The sequence below is a fragment of the Micropterus dolomieu genome, linkage group LG04 (assembly GCF_021292245.1).
Source record: "Micropterus dolomieu isolate WLL.071019.BEF.003 ecotype Adirondacks linkage group LG04, ASM2129224v1, whole genome shotgun sequence".
Lineage (NCBI taxonomy): Eukaryota > Metazoa > Chordata > Actinopteri > Centrarchiformes > Centrarchidae > Micropterus > Micropterus dolomieu.
Window position 1 is genome coordinate 18,108,535 of NC_060153.1, and position 20,888 is coordinate 18,129,422.

General features: G+C 40.8%; 1 protein-coding gene across 1 annotated transcript in view; it reads left to right on the forward strand.

The window, feature by feature from the left end:
- Window positions 1-4,602: 4,602 nt before the first annotated feature.
- The window catches only part of LOC123969757 (myosin-9-like), a gene marked incomplete in the record, with an annotated part of 16,648 nt that continues 362 nt past the window's right edge, over window positions 4,603-20,888 (forward strand). Inside the window, 24 exon segments of the mRNA XM_046047396.1 lie at window positions 4,603-4,821; window positions 9,722-9,912; window positions 10,113-10,253; window positions 10,404-10,560; window positions 11,022-11,049; window positions 11,759-11,852; window positions 12,271-12,291; window positions 13,270-13,362; window positions 13,617-13,680; window positions 14,191-14,289; window positions 14,657-14,800; window positions 15,459-15,554; window positions 15,670-15,746; window positions 16,020-16,214; window positions 16,704-16,877; window positions 17,029-17,202; window positions 17,871-17,985; window positions 18,108-18,298; window positions 18,738-18,859; window positions 19,251-19,320; window positions 19,444-19,604; window positions 19,781-19,889; window positions 20,517-20,648; window positions 20,863-20,888. Of these exon segments, the coding sequence (XP_045903352.1) occupies window positions 9,727-9,912; window positions 10,113-10,253; window positions 10,404-10,560; window positions 11,022-11,049; window positions 11,759-11,852; window positions 12,271-12,291; window positions 13,270-13,362; window positions 13,617-13,680; window positions 14,191-14,289; window positions 14,657-14,800; window positions 15,459-15,554; window positions 15,670-15,746; window positions 16,020-16,214; window positions 16,704-16,877; window positions 17,029-17,202; window positions 17,871-17,985; window positions 18,108-18,298; window positions 18,738-18,859; window positions 19,251-19,320; window positions 19,444-19,604; window positions 19,781-19,889; window positions 20,517-20,648; window positions 20,863-20,888 (2,669 nt within the window).

The window sequence follows — 20,888 nt, forward strand, 5'->3', positions numbered from 1 at the left end:
TCCTGTCCGCACTTTCCCCCCCCCCCACTGTGAAATTTACCACAATTTCCTTGCATGACTTGACACGACTCTGCTTTTGCTCCTCGTTCAAACACAACAGCAGATGATACGTATATATTTTTACTGGGTTGACTAACTTGAAATACTTTCTTTTTACTGATGGGAGTGTTAGAGCAAATACACTGTTGGTGTGTGTATTAAATAAATATGACTGTGATCATCTTACACTGAGGCCATTATGGGGCATGTGAGACAGTTTGCCTGTCCTGAAGCAAGCTGTAGGAGGCTGCCACTAATGAAGTGTTGTAACAACAGACTGTGCCCTGCGGCTGCAGAAAAGAACCAACAGGGTGACAATTGAGTGAAAAAACAAAAGTAGCTGTATAGGAAGATGTGTCTTTAATATTTTATACATTCAGTGTACAGGGATACTGGTAAAAGATAGGCGAGATAGTTGGATCAAAAGTGGTAGAAGGGGGAAGTTACTTTGTGATTGCAGAAGCTGAAGTGTGGATTTAACTGATGAGGCTTTTGTATCTGAAGCAGGATGGGTGAACCGTTAAATGACTGGTTCAAAACAATACTCACATACCCATGTGTACACTGAAAGCACTATAGTTTGTCATCATCACTACTCCACCACACACAAGGTAGAGGTTATTGTCATTCTCTACATGTACAACATTCAGTGTATTACAGGAATACTGCTCCCAAAAAGTTTCATTGTAAGTCAAAATCCAGTCCTCACGTTCTGTGTAAAAATGCACTCAAGTTAAGCAGAAGTTAACATGATGCTTCAGCTGTCTGAGTTATACAAATTAAATTGGTTATTTTCCAAAGTTGCAGCGTTTGTAGGACATCTTTGTTCTGTGTCTCCTCATTGACTGTTTCCTTTCCAGTGAAGGAATAGATTGTAATTTTGGAAGATACCTGCTAGCTGAACTTTGGAATAAAATATTTGCACAGAAAGAACTGATAACTGAAACTGCTGATGGGCTGTAATGGCAATTGAAGACATATTGATGTATTGACAATTTCAATGATTTATGTAACCCCTGGACTCAGAGTGACTCAGGTGGTGATGTGGAAGGAAGAAACAAGACATCTCATCAAATTGTCCTGTCCAGACCTCAGTGATAACGTGTGAGATGAGATAATGCTGGCCCACGAGTTAAGATAAATAACGCACTCCCTGAGACATCCGGACTGTGAGTCGCTGTGAGTCCATCTGCAGATGATTGAATAAATCCGCAGAAAGACAAATGTTTACTTCAAGTTATTTGAACAAAACTCCCACCACAGGACAGTAAGAATTACTAAAGTGGCCTGCACTGCTTTCAATGTATTGTTTTAAGACAGTCTTATAAAAATGCTGCCTCTGAAACAAGCAGCTGTACCAGCACTAGGACTGAATCAACATGCATCTAAAGTTCATATTGTTTTATGGAATTGCTTCCAGTGAAGCCCAGTCATAAAACAAAGAGTATCCTTGCACAGTTTCATTCAAGCTGCCACATGCCGGGCCATCTTTGATGTGTGACAGATCTGAAACAACAGGAGGAGCTGGGCTCCGAATAATGGCAGGGTTTACACACAATAGACCACACCTACCTCCACCTCTCTGCTCTGCAGCCTTCTCTCTTTCTGGAACCCTTTTTTCTCTTTCTATCTCTTTCTCCCCACTCTCTGACCATATATGGTAGGAAATTAAACTTAAAGCTCATTGGTGGATGGGAGACAAAGTGCAGGTGGACACTTCCCCTTGTTTGGGATATGTTGTGGTGACACACTAACACGTATTTGAATATTTTGTTGTCGAGTAAATAAAGGTTAGTCTTTAATTTGTTTTTCAGGGAGGCTATGATAACAGCAAACAAGTGCAAAGATGTTATTGCACTGTATTTACAGGCTTACATTGGACCCATTGACTTCTCACTAAAACCATTAAAACATAAACACATATGGTGAGACGCCATGTTGCAGTTTTACATGTTGGTTTACCCTCTTTACATTCCTCTCTCCACAGCCAGTTGTGGTTGTGTCATGAGGACTTTGTGTCATATTCCCACCTTGGACACATCAGCACTTCCACACCCCTGCTCCAGTTGCAGGTACCGACGGGAATCTGCATTCCTACACACACACACACACACACACACACACACACACACACACACACACACACACACACACACACACACACACACACACACACACACACACACACACACACACACACACACACACACACACACACTATACTACCAACACTATCTGACCAGAGGGCTGTTTCACAAAACAAAGATAGTTAAGCCGGGATTTTCCAGATATCTTGGCTGAATTAAGTCTTGACTTGGTTTCACGAAAGCTGTAACACATAAGTTACCATAGCGATTTATTCTGTGCCGCTAGCCTGCTCCAGACCAGGCTTACAGCCAGGCTTAGTTAAACCAATGTGTTTTGCATATTTTTCATTAGCCTGTATTAAAATAGCAGTTTGTGTTTATAAGGTTTCATAATTGGAGAAGACGCGTGCACCATACTTTGCACACAACGAGCATCAGCGGGTAGGTTTACGTGGAATGGAAGCACGTGTAAAGAAAAATTATAAATAAAAGAAAAAGTAACTCGGGTACAGTAATAAACCAGCGTTAAGAAAGTGTGGCAGCCAACAGTGGACCGACTGAATGTGTGAGTAGCTAAAAATATCACTGCTCTTAACTGAAACTGTCATAATTGTAATGTTATATTGAGCCTTAAAAGTGTATGGCACACGCACTATATAGGAGATACATATAGGCCTATATAATTTTCATTAGGTTTCATAATTGTATAATACTCCCAAATTACAACAAGGGAGAGGACACCACAATGTTTTTTGACCTGTTTTATTTCTCCCTGGGATCATCTGCTACAGCTTGGGACAGAAAACAATGATTAATACATTATGCTACAGTCATGCTTACACTGTGGATTTCTCTTTTTTTAATATTATGTGCATTTTTTCATCATAAACCTTATTTAAACACAGTGAGTAACAGCGAATAAAGTATGCTGCACACGTCTTTAATGGGTTTCAGCATCAATGAATCTGTGATCGACCGTGTGGTCTCTTGAAGAAAGCTGTAGACGCTCATTTATCTGAATTACTTACACCTGGCTTGACATAGTCGCACCTTCTGAGCCTGGTTTGACCTTTGTGAAACTGATAGAGCCAGGATGCGCTGATCACACTAAGTCAAGCCTAGCTTTATCTCTTATCCTGGATTTCTAATTTCTGCTTTTGTGAAACAGACCCCTGATGCTCGGATCACACAGCAGATAATCAGAGACTCTCTTCCAACAGTAACCATGTCTCAACATATACACACTACATAAACACTTTCCCTCCTTCTGTGTGTAACTTACAGTAGGTTAGGCGGTTCATGTTTGCATTTTCATTTAATTGACAATGAGCTCCTCAATCAAAGATGATTTTAAATACACCTACTAAAAAAAATTAGAAAATCAATTTGTGGCGGTTGATAATTATCCAAATTATAGGCTAATTATGAGAAACTCTGCTTCACCCCCAAACAAATCGTCTCTCCCGACTTTTTAACTAACATTACATTCAACAGCAGCAAGGAGTGTCTTACGAAGTACATAGCCTAGGCCTAACGTTTCTTAAAACCACCGGCTGAAATAAAAAATAAAGCAAGTAAATCCCGACTTTTAAACAGCGGTCTGCACATGTAGCCTATATTATCAGCGGACATGAACAACATAAAGTCCGGCGCCGGTGAGCTGCCGCACAGTCGTGGATTCACGTCAAGGATGGTGCGTTCAGTAACGAGTAACGCAGCGTTACTTGCCTTCGTTAGTAGTCATAATATTACTGTTTTAGAAAAGCAATTAGTTACATTACTAGTTACTGGGGAAAATACCTAATATTATTACAGCAACGCGTTACTGCCCAACACTGTAGGACTAGTCCAGTCTATAAAATGTCAGAACATACTCAAAATTATCAAGAGCCTGAGGTGCGTCTTCAAATTGCTTGTTTTATACTACCAAACCTACAAAATCAAAGGAAATTTAACTTCAAATTTATAAAACAGAGAGCAATAGCAAATCCTCACATCTGAGAAGCTGTACACAATCATTTAGGTTTATAAATGACCTAAACTATTAATCGATGAAAATTGTTGCCGTTTGTTCCAGCGCTAATAAAAATGCATTTCTTTTCCTATGCATTACTATTTGTGACTGCACATCTTCTGTATAAGTATCTTAAGGGACGTAACAGTGAGCCCGGTCCATCCTGCACAATAATAAACCTTATGCTGCCGTCAGTGCACACAATGAGACATATCTAACAAAGGGATGACAGCATTTCCTGGACTACACGGCTCACAAATACACAACGCGCCCCATCTCCTCTTTATCCTGCGCTTCCTCCTTTTTTAAAGTAGCAAATGAACAAAACACTGCATTTAGTCTTTCTAGAGTCTTCGTTTTGATCCCGAGGCACTACAACTCATAACTCAAGTTTTTTTTTTACGCGTGGAGTTCTTGAACGCAGCATGGCCGGGGGCGGGGCGTTTAAGTTACCTGCGAAAACTGAAACAGGGCGGATTAAAGGTCCGTACACGCCGAGCCACGCCTGAGCAGCTGGACCGCATGACAGAGCAGAGAGACGAAAGAGACAGATACGAAGCTTCTTCTTCCGCAGCGGCTTGTTTTTTGAACGGAGTGTCGTCGAGCAGGACGTCGCTTCTGCAAACACGGACACAGAGAGACGAACCGAGCTCACCTACAGTGCCTGCAGCTGAAAACCAGGTGTGTGCTCATGTTGTTGTGCAGGTAGAGAGAGAGCTGGGTGGTATTAACTGTGAGAGACTTTAGTGAAGAAGAAGAAGAAGAAGAAAGGACATTTTTAATTTAAGATAAATTTGGTCAAGAGGAGAAATGTCGCCCACATGGCCGGGTGCTCTCTTCAGGGGACACAGGGGAGCCCTTTAAACCCACGCATGCTCAATTATCATGCTCTTAAACTTTTGCTTTTTTATTTGATGTTGACCATTGTGTAGGTTGATTAAACCTTTCAGTATGGCGTTTGCTGAGGATAGATTGTTTGTTTGATAAATTGTTGTAATGCCATCATACAGGTTATGCTAAGTGTACCTCAATAGACCCGCTATAATCTTTAAAGACAACAACAATAGCGTGACAGGACAGGAAAAACAGGCCCATCCTGTCACTGTGGTATGGAAATGTGTGTTTCAATTTCAGGTATTCACTGTAACCTATGTCTGTTATGTATTTAAATCGTTTGGATCCGCAGACTGCACACACCCTGCTGCAGTGTTTCTACCCTCAGGTTACAAAATTGACATGCAGTCAAGACTAAAGAGGATTTGACTTTGTGGTAATCATGAACAGTGATGGCTGACATGAATTGTTTGTTTCTACTCATGACTTGTGAAAATAATTTGCTGTCAAAATGAAAACTTCCTCTTCTGGTTGAGGCTAGATGTTAAGCAGCACTGTCTCATGTGGAGCCATAAAAAGTAAGCCAGGGCCCTCTCCTCACCTTTTTATACAACCATTTTGTTCTGGCTAAAAATGCTGCCTTTTCCCTGTTTGTGTGTGTGTGTGTGTGTGTGTTGTGTTGTGTTGTGTTGTGTTGTGTTTTTTTTTGTTTTTTTTTAACACACCTGTGTCACATCTTCCGCCAGCACAGCTATATAACCCACCCTGCTCCACCCCCACCCCTGAACATTTAAGAAACACCAGCACATACTTTGACTAATCCCCAACGTCAGTGCCACCGCCTTGTCCATCTCTTGTTGTTCCGTCACCCCTCCAGCCTGATATCAGCAGCCGGGCTGCAGGTGGCAGGGTTCGTGCCCTATGCGTTAGGTAAGAGTCATAAAATCCAGGATAAAGCAAGGGGATTGACTGTCAGCCAAGAACAGGGGTATGTTGTTGAAAATGTACATAAGACCCAAAGGGAGGCAGATTAAGCAGGTCCACGACAGACAAAAGGAATACATCTGCTGGGAAAACTAAATCCAAAAGCTTGTAAGGTTAACAAGGTTTGGGGATCTGGAGTTATTCTGTTTCCCGACATGGTTAAACTTCACATGTCTGTCTGGAAATCCTTCTGGGAACACTCTCCCAGTCGCGCACTGAGACCTGATTCTTCATCCTGGTCTCCAGCAGAGGTGTGGGAGGTGTCGTTTAGCTCTCGATTGGAATGACAAGGGCGGCCGTGAAGCTCGACTCGGTTCATGTCATTTTGAACCACAAAGTGTCAAAATGTGCACAGGCAACTTTTGTGCAACTTCCTGAGGAAGTTGGCCCATGGATAGCGTTAATGAAGCCGCACACATGTGAGTGTCACAGGTTTAGGCTTTGTGTTTTAATGTTTTGTGTTTTTTTGGCGTGAGCCTGAGTATTAATGATGCAGCCAGCCCCTCGTATACTTACTCTAAATAAGTGATGCTGTTGATTGTCTCTGACCTCTGGGAAATCTGCAGTTTAGCACTCTGCAGGATTTCATCGCTGCATGATGAAACGTCACTGTGTTCCTCTTCCTCCCCCACTGATCTTCAAAGAGTCTGAGCACATAATGAACTTAGGAGGGACACAGATGACACCTTGTGCACTGATCCCTTTATCCCTCACTCTATAAACACACACACACACTCTGTCTTTATTTCTCTCCGTACCCACACACTCTAACCTCTACCTGAGACGAGGCAGCTGCTCTGAACTTCTGCTGTACAAACATTCATACACAAACCTTTATACGTATTTATAGACATGAGAGCACCTTTGATTGGGAAGAGGAACTCTGTGTTTGGGTTTTAATTGATGTGGATTCTCTTAGTAGTTTTACTTCTCCATAGAGTCTAAGGATGGAGGGTGTCGTATGCTGTACAGACTATATAACCCTTTCTGGCAACTTAATGTATTTGGAATATATTTTTGGGGGTAGATGGATGAAATGGACTTGACTTGTTCCATAAGATCTGAAGAGTGATGATATTCCTGCCTCAAAAGTAAACCAATGCCACTATTTAGAGGCCTGAACATTTTTTTTCTTCTAATGTCTGGACAAAACTTGTTTTCCTGTTGCTTCCCATTTCAGATTATTGTTATCATAACGCCATCAAGTCGTCTTTTCCTACCTCTTCATGTTGTTCACATCGGTTTATGTAACTTTTTTGTCCAGTCTAAACCTGCAGGTTGCATCATAAATCTGACGGAGGGGTCAAAAGATGATTAATAAGACAGGAAAGAAAAAGAAAACACATTTCTGCTACACAAATTTCCCAAATTGATTTTAGAATAATAATCTTGTGACTTGATTCTGCATCTCAAAGGGGATTATCCCTTAAACATTAATGAGTTCAACATGGCTTTTGGTAAAAGTAGAATCGAGGTGATGGATTTGATATGTTTGAAGGTTTTTCCTTGTTTATTCTGACGAGGCATTAAGTCTATCTCTAGGGTGTGGCTGGGGGAATAATGACATTTCTCTCTGCCCAGACTTGCTCACGACATTCCTGCCTGCCTCTGTGACTGCAAAGCATTCCTCTGCCTTCCTTTTTTCACCAGGACTTTTGCATAACTCTCCCTAACAGAGGCTTTAAATGCACAGAGCCACAGAGTCTCACTGTCCTGAAGCAGAGTGATATGTAATAGCTGCACATTTGTTACCTGTGGTAGAAATTGCGGCTCTATAGGGCGGGTTGTGGATAATGAGGAGTGGGAGAATGAGTTGGGAATTTGTGGAATTCTGTGTAATGAGCTGATGAGGAAGGAATGTGGGTCAGACAGGGAGTAAAGGTTGGACAGGTAGAGGGAGGGTCATACTGCGGAGCACAGGTGAAAAGTGGCTAATTGTTTTTTTTATTTTTTATTTTTTTGTCTGACTGTCGAGCCACAGGTCATGAATACACACTGTCAAGCATTGAAATGAAACGCAACATTTAAATTGTTAATGCTACAGTGAGTTTTTAGCTTGTGTCTTACCATTTGCTCTACATTGGTATGTACTGAGGAGCTTTAGTTTGGTTTATAGGTCTTAGAGTAAAAAGCTTGCATGCTTATAATAATACAGTGAAACGACCGCTGTTTTGGTGAAAATGTGCCCAGACTTGTGCTGTACCTTCTGAAGTTTCCTCCCCTTGAGAATCTATTTTATTCTGAATCTTTCTGCTCCAGTTAAATATTTAAAGAAAAGTCAAAGCTAAACTAAACACACAGACTTGTTATCACACAGGATGAGTGACACTTTTAGAGGCATGACAAGCAAGAATAACAGATGCTGCTGTAGTCCAGTTTCAGCAGGCTTAAAGTGTATTTTACTTCTTGCATTGTTTTGTTGCATGTTACATTGGAAGGTGAAATTTTCTGTCTGTATGTAAATCAATCTAACGCAGTCCAATACACCAGCCCTATAGAGAACCGCTGAGTTGCACCAATGACTCTCTGACAAGTCAACTTAAAAACTGGAGACCACTCAAAGGTAATAACTTCACCCAGGCTCTTTTTTTAAATATTAGTTTTCATAGTTTTATTTTATATTGGTGACAGAAATGTATATTAAATATATATATAATAAAGTTCATCAATCATATCTTATCTTTAAAAAATCCTTGCCTTCATTCAATTGCGAGAGCAGAGAAATGACAGGAAATGAGGAAAGAGAGGAAGGATGACATGCAATAAAGCCAAACTTGAACCTATTACATTTAGAGTCTTAAGCTGATGCTACACGGGGCAAATTTTTGAGCAATGTTGCTGGGCAATCTTGCTGGTGGCAAGTCCGACTATGTTTTGAACGGATAGCGGCGGGGCGTGGTGGGCAGCGGGGGACTCATTACCATTAATGGCAACATTGCCCAGCACTATTGCTCAAAAAGTTGCCCCGTGTATCATCAGCTTTAAACCTTGAATCCCCCTCGGCCTTCAGGACAACCCAAAGTTTTGGAAATTTTTTAACTGAATCTTGATCTGCATGAAAACACATAGCAATAGAGAGTGATGATGATTGGCTGCTTGGTTGGTTTTAAAGTTACCTAAATCCTGATTCTTGTCCAACAGTAGAAGGGTTTTATGCAATGATGATACAATGATCACTTAGTTATGACCGTCTGAATTTATCACAATGCTTTTACACAACTTTTGGGTTTATTATCATAAACTTTTGTTGGCTCGCACAAAGTTCAGGCTGGTCGACCACGCCTACAAGAATGTGGCTGCAAAATAACAGAATATCAAGAACTAGTGAATAACTTCTTTGGGTTTTGATTAATATTTCGGGTGCTAACTGGGATGTTGGGACTGCGTTTTGGTAATCGGCGTCAGTTGAATGGGATGGCAGCACTGTGTGTTCATTGTTTATATTCATTAATAAATAAAACCTTTTAAACCTATTAAATTTGGCGAAGAATAAATTAAATTTGTTTCTGTGAACTGGTTAAAAACCAAGTGGAGGTATTTATAAATTTCACAAAAATTATAAATCAAGTCAGGACTGTTCAGTACAGGAGTTAAGATTTGTGCGGTGTCTGCGTATAACTTGTAGGCATTTGAATCCAGGTCCACAGTAAAATTACTTGAAATGTTTTGTTGCCTTTAAAGCCACGCTTGCTCTCTTTGAAAGGTCATACTGCTGGAAATGGCTGCATATTTGCTTAAAATGCTCTCTTGCTGTGTGTTAAAGCTACCATGACGGACGCAGACAAGTTCCTGTATGGGGACCGCAGTGAGATAAACAACCCCATGGCCCAGGCCGACTGGGCCACCAAGAAGCTGGTGTGGGTCCCCTCCGAGAAGCTGGGCTTCGAGGCCGGCTCCGTCAAGGAGGAGCATGGAGACGAGTGTGTGGTAGAGCTGACGGACTCGGGCAAGAAGGTGACAGTGAAGAATGTGTCCATCTGTTGGCTTTATGAATTCAAATGAAATTATTGAACGGTGTCATTAGCAGGCAACCAATCAGCATTTTCACTTGACAAAAGCGTTGATGAAAATAATATTAAAGTTTACTTTGTTTCCGCTATCTAAGTCTCGTTCAGGAATCCCTCTGACAGGTGTTTTGTCTCTGTAAATCTCAGGTGAAGGTAAACAAGGATGACATTCAGAAGATGAACCCACCCAAGTTCAGTAAGGTGGAGGACATGGCGGAGCTCACCTGCCTGAATGAGGCCTCTGTGCTGCACAACCTGAAGGAGAGATACTACTCTGGACTCATCTATGTGAGTTTGGGTGGATTCACGTGTTTTGATATAGAGGCACCATGAAGAATCTCACGTTACAGATCTCCCTTCATTATTGACTGTGTGCACTCATGTGACTGGTTGCAGTAACACTCCTCTCTGACGGTAACTATCTGCTATCATACCCAGACGTACTCTGGTCTCTTCTGCGTGGTGGTCAACCCCTACAAGTACCTGCCCATCTACACTGAGGAGATAGTGAACATGTACAAGGGCAAGAAGAGACACGAGATGCCCCCTCACATCTATGCCATCACAGACACAGCCTACAGGAGCATGATGCAGGGTATCACAGTTGTGTTTTTGTAAAGAGAAACGGCGTGTTTGGTGACAAACTTTATTTGCTACAGTATATTTACAGTACACACGCTACCGGTGTGTGTGTGTGTGTGTGTGTGTGTACACTAATTTGTACATGCCCACATGGTTTCAGGGCTGCAGCTTACGATTATTGTAAAAATCCCAATGTGACTGATTTTAAATAGCTTTTTTTTTTTTGTTTGATCATCAGTTCAAAACCCAAAGATATTTATTTCACTATGATTTTAAACACATCATTGAGCAGCTATCATAGATGAATAGTTGATGTATAGTTGCCAATTCATTTTCAATTCAGTTTCAGCCCTGCACTGTTACACACCACAGAAACTGCAGAGTTAAACAATCACAATGCCGTATTATTCTGAAATCCGCTACCTGTCAACTTTTTTCCCTGATCGACGTTTCTCCTCTTTCTCTTCCCCTCAGATCGCGAGGACCAGTCCATCCTCTGCACGTAAGTCACTCCGTTCTCCTGGTATCTTCACAATAACGATAAAGTCAAAATTGCGTGTGTGTTTGTGTTCATGCCGACTGGCTAAAAAGGGACGTGACAATGGAAGAGACATATTGTAAAACGGGCGTGGCCTCCAAATGGATTCACACACTTGCACACAATATTGTGGAAACGTTGGGTCACGAGCCAAAGAACAGCTGATTAACTGTTCATGCCAAATGGCAAAAAGGTGTGGCTGCACGACGGCGTCTGTTGGTTGTAGGATTAAGTTTCAATATCGTTTTCCTCTCAAGAACATAATGTGCAATTGAGCTACATTTTCTTGACAAAACAATCTCACCTGAAGCTATTTAGTTGCACTTCTGGAGCTTTTGATCAGTTCACACAGCAGATATCAGCAGATAGTTTTCCAGGTTGTCATGGAATTGTAGATGTTTAAATTACCAGTGTTTTCTCACCCATGTCATGTAAAAAGAAATTGGTTCAGTCATAGTTTTCTACAAACATTGGAAACATTTTTCATTTTTTATTTCTGCAGGTTATGAGAAAAGACCTGAGTTGTATGTTGTACTTTGCTTTATTGTTTAATGTGTTGCTTTTAATGCCTTAGGATCAGTATTGCCACTGCCCTGATGTTTAGACTTTACCTCGTATGATTAGTACATAATGTGTGTCAACATATTTCTATGTGCTGTGTCCTTTCCTACAGTGGGGAATCAGGAGCAGGGAAAACAGAAAATACCAAGAAAGTCATTCAGTATCTTGCCCATGTTGCCTCATCTTTCAAGTCCAAGAAAGACCAGGTCAGTAAAAACTCATTGTTTTTCTTTTTCGTTCCCTCCTTCCTTCCTGATGGTTCATCCGAAGATTTGGAAAGGCCACCCCCTGTATTTTCCCCATCTGCTCTGATGTTCCTTGTTCTCTCCATGTTAGTCCTTCTCGATAATGTTGTCTGACTGTGGGGCGACTACTGCACATTCCTCTTTCAGGCCTCGACGTGCCTGCCTCACCTCTCTGTCTGACAGTGAAGCAGAACGCAGATGTGAATGTGTGTGTCCTCTTATTCTTAGGTTGTTTCACAAGACTTTACCTGAAATTTTTGTGAAATCACTTAATAATTCAACAGGTTGACAAAAGGTTTCCTCTGGAGTTAAGTAATCTGTGCATTGAAGTTGGTATCAAATGTATTGAACTCTCTCTCCTTTCTCACCTCTTCTCCAGGGGAATGCAGTTTTGTCACATGTGAGTTCATCTCTCCGACTCCATACGCATGGTGTCTGTTTATGCACTACTCTACTAACATGAAACGTTTTATTGTCTTAGTATGGGGTTCAAGGAAATGCATTGAAATGTACTTTTTTTAGCTTAATGTTTACACTATAGTAGCATGCAATATTAAAGTGGTATCAAACTCGGGAAGAGAGTCTTTTTGAACATAAAACTACAATAGTAAGAAAATGTTTTAATTAATAAAAGGATCAATGAAGTAACATCTGAAGATTTATCCCTCACAAGTGTTAAATACAAGTTTGTTTTTAAATAAACCTGAAAACCTTTTCCTTGCAAATAAAGAATCCGGTGTGGGTTCAGAGATTCAAGAGATAGGTCTCTCATGCTAAAATACACCACAGGTGTTTGTTCCCTCTGGCATTAGGCATTAGGTCAAAGTATCTCATTCCCACCCAGCAACAATTTATTTTTTTTCTCAATCTGCTCAGTCTTGATTTTGTCATTGTAGTAGAATGAAACTTTTTGGTGTGTCACAGTAAAATACACTCTTGCATTTCCTTTAGGGGAGGTTGGCTAACTGGCCTTTGTGCTTCTTGTGTTCTCTTGTTTGTGCCTGCATGGACAGGGATGATCTTACAGGGCTTTTGTGCTTGAGTGGGCTTGCTGTGATGCGGGAATGTGTTGGAATGTGCAGGATTCAGTGTGTGTGTGTGTGTGTGTGTGTGTGTGTGTGTGTGTGTGTGTGGTTGATTGGGCAATATTGACATCCCCTGAGGTAATTCTTTTCAATACGGAGCATGAATTGTTTTTTTTTTTTTAATAAAATTAATGATTTACTGCATGTAGCTTGTGTATGTTTTCGCCAATGAAAGATTTGCAGCTCTCCAAGAAAATGCATGAAAGTTGTGCTTGTTTGACTAATGTCCAGCTTAGATGAAAAAGTGTTATTGGAGTCTATAGTTTGCTCTGATACTCGATCGTTTTTGTCAGGGGGAACTGGAGAAACAGCTGCTGCAAGCAAACCCCATCCTGGAGGCCTTTGGCAATGCAAAGACCGTCAAGAATGACAACTCCTCAAGATTTGTAAGAATGACTAGATAACTTAAAATTCATGTCCACAAAACACAGAAAATAAATGTCATATGTGACTTTAAAGCCCTGCCCGTGAGAAGAGCAGAGGAAAAATACAGAAATCATTAATATTAAATAATTTTGGTCGATTTTATTTTATGTTCACTTATGACTCCAACACTCATAGTAAGAAGCTGATCAAGAACATAGGTTTTTAAAATGTTTTCAGCCTTACAAACATCACTTTGATTTGTTTTCTCTTATAGGGAAAATTCATCAGGATCAATTTTGACGTGAATGGATACATCGTTGGAGCCAACATTGAAACTTGCATCCTTTTTAAAATATATGCTACTTTCCCGTTCTGTACAGGGCTGGATTAACCTGCTCGGTGGCCCCGGGGCAAAAATTTGCTTCCCCAATTTGCAAAGGGTGACAGAAAGCAATCAGAATTTGCATGCTGTAATGCTCTGCCACATCAGGTTTGCTGTCAGTTAGTTTGTGATTATTCAGCAAAGTTGTTGTTGTTGTTGAATATTTACCATGTGAGTGCAATATCAAATACCATATTAAAATTAGTTTTGACTAGACCCTGTCTGATAGAGGTGCCCCCTCTATCATCCACAAGGTCTAGAAAAAATGCAGGTGCAAGTGCAACCTCTGGCCCCTCACATTTGCGTTTTAATTGTCCTTTAGTGATGCATTTAATCATATTACCACAAAGACAACCTGGAGAGGTCCCTGAGGGTCTGCTTGTTTCTGCACTATATTTTAAAGATGCTGTTTGTCCTGCTGAGTTTGCCTTTGCATTTGTTTGTCCTTGACTGAAATGCTAACCAGATCTGCTGGAGAAGTCTCGGGCCATCCGACAAGCTAAAGAGGAGAGGAGCTTCCACATCTTCTACTACATGCTGACAGGAGCAGGGGACAAGCTGCGCTGTGAGGCATTTTAGTACAACCGTGAATGCATCGAACAGAGCTACTTAAATGAAAGTTGAAGAAAGTAGCTAAATAAATGTGGTTTATTGATAGCTGAACATGACTTGGAGTTCAAGAGCAAAGACATTTAAATGAGCAGCTTGTATACACGAAAAGTATCTGCTTCATTCCACTAATATTGGAAACTGATATTTTTTTGAACCACTCCTTGGTTCAGTTATTAGTGTCTGCAGTACAATGGTGCTGAAGTTGTGTGCATTCAAGCAACAGAGTTTAGCAGGCCCATGAAAGTGTGTTAAAATGGTCAGTTCTCTATAAATAATTCTGTCCTCTATTTTCTCTCTCTCTCTCCCCCCCCCCCGCCCAGCCGAGCTGTGTCTGGAGGAATACAGCAAGTACCGCTTCCTTTCCAATGGAAACGTGACAATTCCTGGTCAGCAAGACAAGGACCTGTTCACTGAGACCATGGACGCCTTTCAGATCATGAGCATCCCAGAAGAGGAAACAATTGGTACCTTTTTTGTTTTCATTTGTTTCTGACCTAGTAACGCTGTGGATTTTTGTTTTTCTATGAGCAGGACACAAATGCACACACAGACCGAATACCCATTCCTCCTGCTGGTGTCACACTATCCACTGATCTACAGGTGGCAGTAACACACCGCCATATGTTAAGATCATGTCCTAGCAAAGGCAGTGAAGAACACTTCTAGTTAGTAAACATGGATGTAAACAATGCAGAATTTAAAACACTATAAAAAAATCTGCTTTGCAAATGTTTAGAGGAAGGAAATGCATTCAATGTTTGTTATGGCTCGAGGTTACACTCAATGCGTTTTGGTGAGTGACACAGAGTGTAAAAGCAACTTAGTTTGTAGGCAAGAAAACTTCACTGAGCACTTTTTTATCTTCTGATTACTTTCTCATTTTAACAGATTTTAAAAATGTCCGTTATAGTAACTTTCCACAGGATTTAGATGTGGGGTTTTTTTTTTTTTCTACCAACAGTCCAAAACCCAAGGATATTTAGTTTATAATCATACTTGATTATTGCATATAATGGGTTTTCCAAGTGTCTTTTTAATAGGGTGAGATTATCAAACGAATGGCGTGGTGGCACATTACTGATCATCTGCAGCACGCTGTGACCTCTTCTGATTGTTTGTCAGGTATGTTAAAGGTGGTGTCGGCCGTGCTGCAGTTGGGGAACATGACCTTCAAGAAGGAGCGCAACTCTGACCAGGCCTCCATGCCTGATGACACCGGTACGCACATTTCATCATCATTGTAATCGTCCTTTACTGTGCATGGTGCCTGTCACCCTCCATTTTCTCAATCCTTCCAACATCCTCCAATATGACTCCCGTGTTTCACCCCCAGCTGCCCAGAAAGTATGTCACCTGCTGAGCATCAATGTGACCGACTTCACACGAGCCATCCTGTCACCCAGAATCAAGGTCTGTATAGCAATCAATACACTTCAATGATGTGACATGTTTACCTTCTTCTTCTAATGATTATGGGATAAATAGTTTATGATTTCTACCTTTTTTGTGTGTTTGATTTTTTTTTTTTTTAATTTATTTTTTTCTCCTCCACGACTGTATTGTTTGAAGCTGGTGTTGTTTAGTTTTGTAATTCCAAATAAATTAACACTATTTTGCAGTTTCCATGTAATGATAATTTTAGTATCACAGGATGACATTAGAGCATTTCTTTCTTTTATGCAGGTTGGCAGGGACTATGTCCAGAAGGCCCAGACCCAGGAGCAGGCCGAGTTTGCTGTTGAGGCTCTAGCCAAAGCCTCTTACGAGAGGATGTTCCGCTGGCTGGTGTTGAGGATCAATAAGGCCCTGGACAAGACCAAGAGACAGGGGGCCTCCTTCATTGGCATCCTAGATATCGCTGGATTTGAGATCTTTGAGGTGTGGTGTTCAGGGCTTGAGAGATTTAGAGTTAAGCGTCATAACTGTAGTTCCATGATTAAACGGAGCACTGTGATGGCTCAGCCGCTTTGTTTCAGCAGTCTGGGCATCCTATAGAGTGATGACAAAGTTCAATCAGTTTAAAAGAGGCGGTTTCAAATTACAAATAGAAGTGAACCTGAAGAGGAGGTCCAGTCAGGCAAAATGGCTAAAATCAGGTCTTTAACAGTCTACCATTACTTTCAGACTCAGGAGAAGTTCACAGAACAGGTAAACCCTGATGAACGGGGGTGTGTGTGTGGGGGCGGCGGCTCATGTTTAATCTAATCAGAGATAAGAGAAAAGTGTAGCACCAGTAAACAGTTGTTACACAAGTGAGTGGTGTGTGGGGGGTAAAGCTGGAACAAGTACATTTTTGTTGCATATAGAAAAAGTTGCCTATTAATTTTCTGTCTGTTGAATAATCGTTTCTCTAATTCTGTCCTACAGCTGAACTCGTTTGAGCAGCTGTGTATCAACTACACCAACGAGAAGCTGCAGCAGCTCTTCAACCACACCATGTTTGTCCTGGAGCAGGAGGAGTACCAGAGGGAGGGCATCGAGTGGAGTTTCATCGACTTCGGCCTCGACCTGCAGCCCTGCATCGACCTCATTGAGAAACCTGTAAGATGCCACCCAGTTATTATTCCTCCTCAAGATTCACACACAACAACATTGACAGTACAGTGGAGTAACACTCGATTGTAATTTCTGCAGCAAACAGTTGTGTAATACAAGTCAAGACACTTAAAATAGATTGTTTGTCATGTTACAGGCCGGCCCTCCGGGCATCCTGGCACTACTGGATGAGGAGTGCTGGTTCCCCAAAGCCACAGACAAGAGCTTTGTGGAAAAAGTGGTTCAGGAGCAGGGAACACACCCCAAGTTCCAGAAACCCAAGAAACTCAAGGACAACGCTGATTTCTGCATTATACACTATGCTGGAAAGGTCACTGACGATAAATTTTAACTTATAAAATATTAATGTACATTTACAGTTAACAAACATACAGTTAACAAACACTTTACCTAGAGCCTCGATAAATGTAAAAGTAGTTAAACCAGTGAAAAATACACAAGTAAAGAGTACCGAAGTATTATCAGCAAGTTTATTTAAATTATCTAAAGGAACAGCATAGAATGGCCTCTTCAAGAGTGATATATTATAGTGGATTATTATTATTATTATTATTATTATTATTATTATTATTATTGATGCATTAGCGTGAATGTAGTATTTTAACTAGTTATTTTATGTTTCATATAAATGAACTGGAGTAAAAAGTACATATTTGTTTCCTCTTAAATGTCGTGGGGTATAAGTAAGTATAAAGTGGCAACATGGAAATACTCAAGTACTTTTGCTGTACTTGAGTAAATGTACATAATTACTTTTTACTTCTAGATGGCTGCAAAGTACCAACACGGTCCTGTGGCTATATACTGAGTATACAAGGTTTGGCTTGTACATGTAACTAAAGTCATAACATAAGTCATAAATAGTTGCACTTCACAATATGAGGGGGCAGCAAGGCATTAACTTGTAGTAACAGTGGTCTGGTGGTTTAACCCAACTTTCCAGCTCTTCATTATAAACGTAGCTCTCCTCTGGTGCAGGTGGACTACAAAGCAGACAACTGGCTGCTGAAAAACATGGATCCGCTAAATGAGTGTGTGGCCACTTTGCTCAACCAGTCTACAGACAAATTTACCGCTGACCTATGGAGAGATGGTAACGGTTGTAGCTCATCCAAAATGTCATAATGCTTACTGTCTCACTGCTGTATATAAATGTTTAATTTCTGTCGTCACTAAAGTTTGAAATGTGATGACACCTTCTCCGTGTTCTCTCAGTGGACCGTATTGTCGGCCTGGATAAGGTGGCAGGAATGTCAGACTCCGTGCACGGTGCGGCCAAAACCCGTAAGGGCATGTTCCGCACCGTGGGCCAGCTGTACAAGGAGCAGCTGGGTAACCTCATGGCCACGCTCAGGAACACCAACCCCAACTTCGTCCGCTGCATCATCCCCAACCACGAGAAGAAGGTACAAACAATAACTCAGCATTGCAGCTGTTGCAGAAACTGATGCATGAGCATTGTGGTACAAGTGAAGGAACATAAAATATGACAAACTACGAATGTGCTCTGGCATATTGGTGCCTGTAAGACACATGTTGAACTAACAAAGAAGAAAAGATTGAGATTTATGAGCCTTGAATGCTTTCAGGCGTGGAAATAAAATAGTTGTGCTTCACTTGACATGTGGGGATCCACCTGTAAAAGAACCACTACTCATCCTACATCCTGACATGGTTTATTAGACAAGACCATTTTATTTTTTTCTGCCAATATCACAAATTTGAACGACTGATGACGCACTCAATTTAGATGAGGGGTAAAAAAAATTAACGCATTTATAGACGATCATTACAATACAAATAATTTGACTTTAATGTTGTTTTTTGAATTTGTTTCTTCTTCAGGCTGGTAAACTGGAGTCTCACCTGGTTCTGGACCAGCTAAGGTGTAATGGAGTCCTGGAGGGGATTCGCATCTGCAGACAGGGCTTCCCCAATCGCATCGTCTTCCAGGAGTTCAGACAGAGGTGACAAATACCAAACAACACCTTTCAAACATCTTTCTCTTTTTTTAGTATATTTTTAGAAAATGACTAAGTACCTAACGACCAATTCCTCAAAATAATTTTCTCTCAAGCTACCACCCCTCTAAAGAAATAATCCTCCTTTTCAGAGACACATTTATATTTTACCCACTCAATAAAGATCCCCATCCCAGTCTAAACTTCAAGTTCTCAAGTAGGACAAATGTGAAAAAGAAAAATGGATCAAAGGACATATAATCCACAAAAGTGAATGTGTGCCTATAACTACAAAAGCAAGTCATGAAGTAAAAACAACTGCAGTCCTAAATTACAGATTTCAAGTCAAACTACTTTAATTATTAGAAATTTAATTGTGCTTGTCTGTCTTTTTAAGGTATGAAATCCTCACTCCGAATTCCATCCCAAAGGGCTTTATGGACGGAAAGCAAGCCTGCGTGCTCATGGTAAGAACAATAAATCAGTTTTAAAAGTAAGCAATTTATCAGAACGAGGACAAAATGTCTCATCCTTCTCCATTTCAAGCTTTAAGACTGGTCACTGAGTCACCTCTGTCCTCTTCATGTCAGATAAAAGCTCTGGAGCTGGACCCAAACCTGTACCGCATCGGTCAAAGTAAAGTGTTCTTCAGAGCTGGAGTCCTGGCCCACCTGGAGGAGGAGAGAGACATTAAGATCACAGATGTGATCATCAGCTTCCAGGCCTGGTGCAGAGGATATGTGGCCCGCAAGTATGAAGGAGTCACTCGATCCATAACAGTGAAGATATTTAACCAAGCAACATATTTGTGCACTTCAGCTTTTGTTTTTTTTCTACTGCAGATGAATAAATGTAACACACTATGATGAAAGGAAAGAACTTCTAGGCAAAATGTCAAATATGTTACTTCTGTTTTTTGTACCCCAGAGCCTTTGCCAAGAGACAGCAGCAGCTGACCGCCATGAAAGTTATCCAGAGGAACTGTGCTGCTTACCTCAAACTCAGGAACTGGCAGTGGTGGAGGCTTTTCACCAAGGTAAGATATTGGAGAAGCCACTTAAAGTTGCTTGCTTTTTACCATTGTTGTTGGCTAACCCAATAATAGGACAGCAAATAGCACCCTGTTGATTACAAACAAAATCAAGTTGATAGTCCTTTTCTGAGCAGACAAAACAAGTTCAAAAATTATTACAGTAATATCTAAAAGCACATAAATAACGAAACTGTTAAGCTTCTAATGTATGCGTATTGGCTAATACATTTTTGAATGAAAGGCTATTCCGCTGCAGCCAAAGTCGAGTCCCATTTAAGTTTTTAATTATTCATGACCGTTTGTTGGTGCTCCCAAAAATAAAACTATGCGCAGCACAGCAATTTTTCCGTATTTATTGGTCACCAAGTTAAGTCAAATCAACTCGCAGCTCTATTGGTCCAAAAATTAAATCTGTAGTTCTGGGTGTCGATATGTAGAGTTTTGACTATATACAGTACACTGATATCACTTGTGAGATATTGACATCTTTATCAGGCGTCTGTAGAGCACTCACCTTTTATTGTACTGTAATGGTAATTAAGAAAACGCAAGGAAAATACATTTTACTATTGAACAATGTTTTTAAAGATTTACCGTGAGATGTTCATTTTTATTCTTTCTTTCTTTTAGGTGAAGCCTCTGCTGCAAGTGACTCGGCAGGATGAGGAGATGGTGGCCAAAGAGGAGGAGCTGCTCAAGGTCAAGGAGAGACAACTGCAGACTGAGGAGCTGCTCAAAGAATATGAGGCCAAGCAGCAACAGGTAAGAGTCTTCACAAGAGTCTTATTTCAAATCTGCGATAGTGGACAGATTTATTTGTAGATCTGCATCAGGTTTTCTGTAGCAGCATTTAAATCTGGCACATGTAGAATTACTGCATAAAAACATGAATCGTTATGACAAAACCTATTTACTTCTGCATGATGCTGCTCTGAGATGTAATTTTCCAGCCTCACCTTGACACCCCCTCTGCCAGCTGAATTCTGAGAAGCTAGCTCTTCA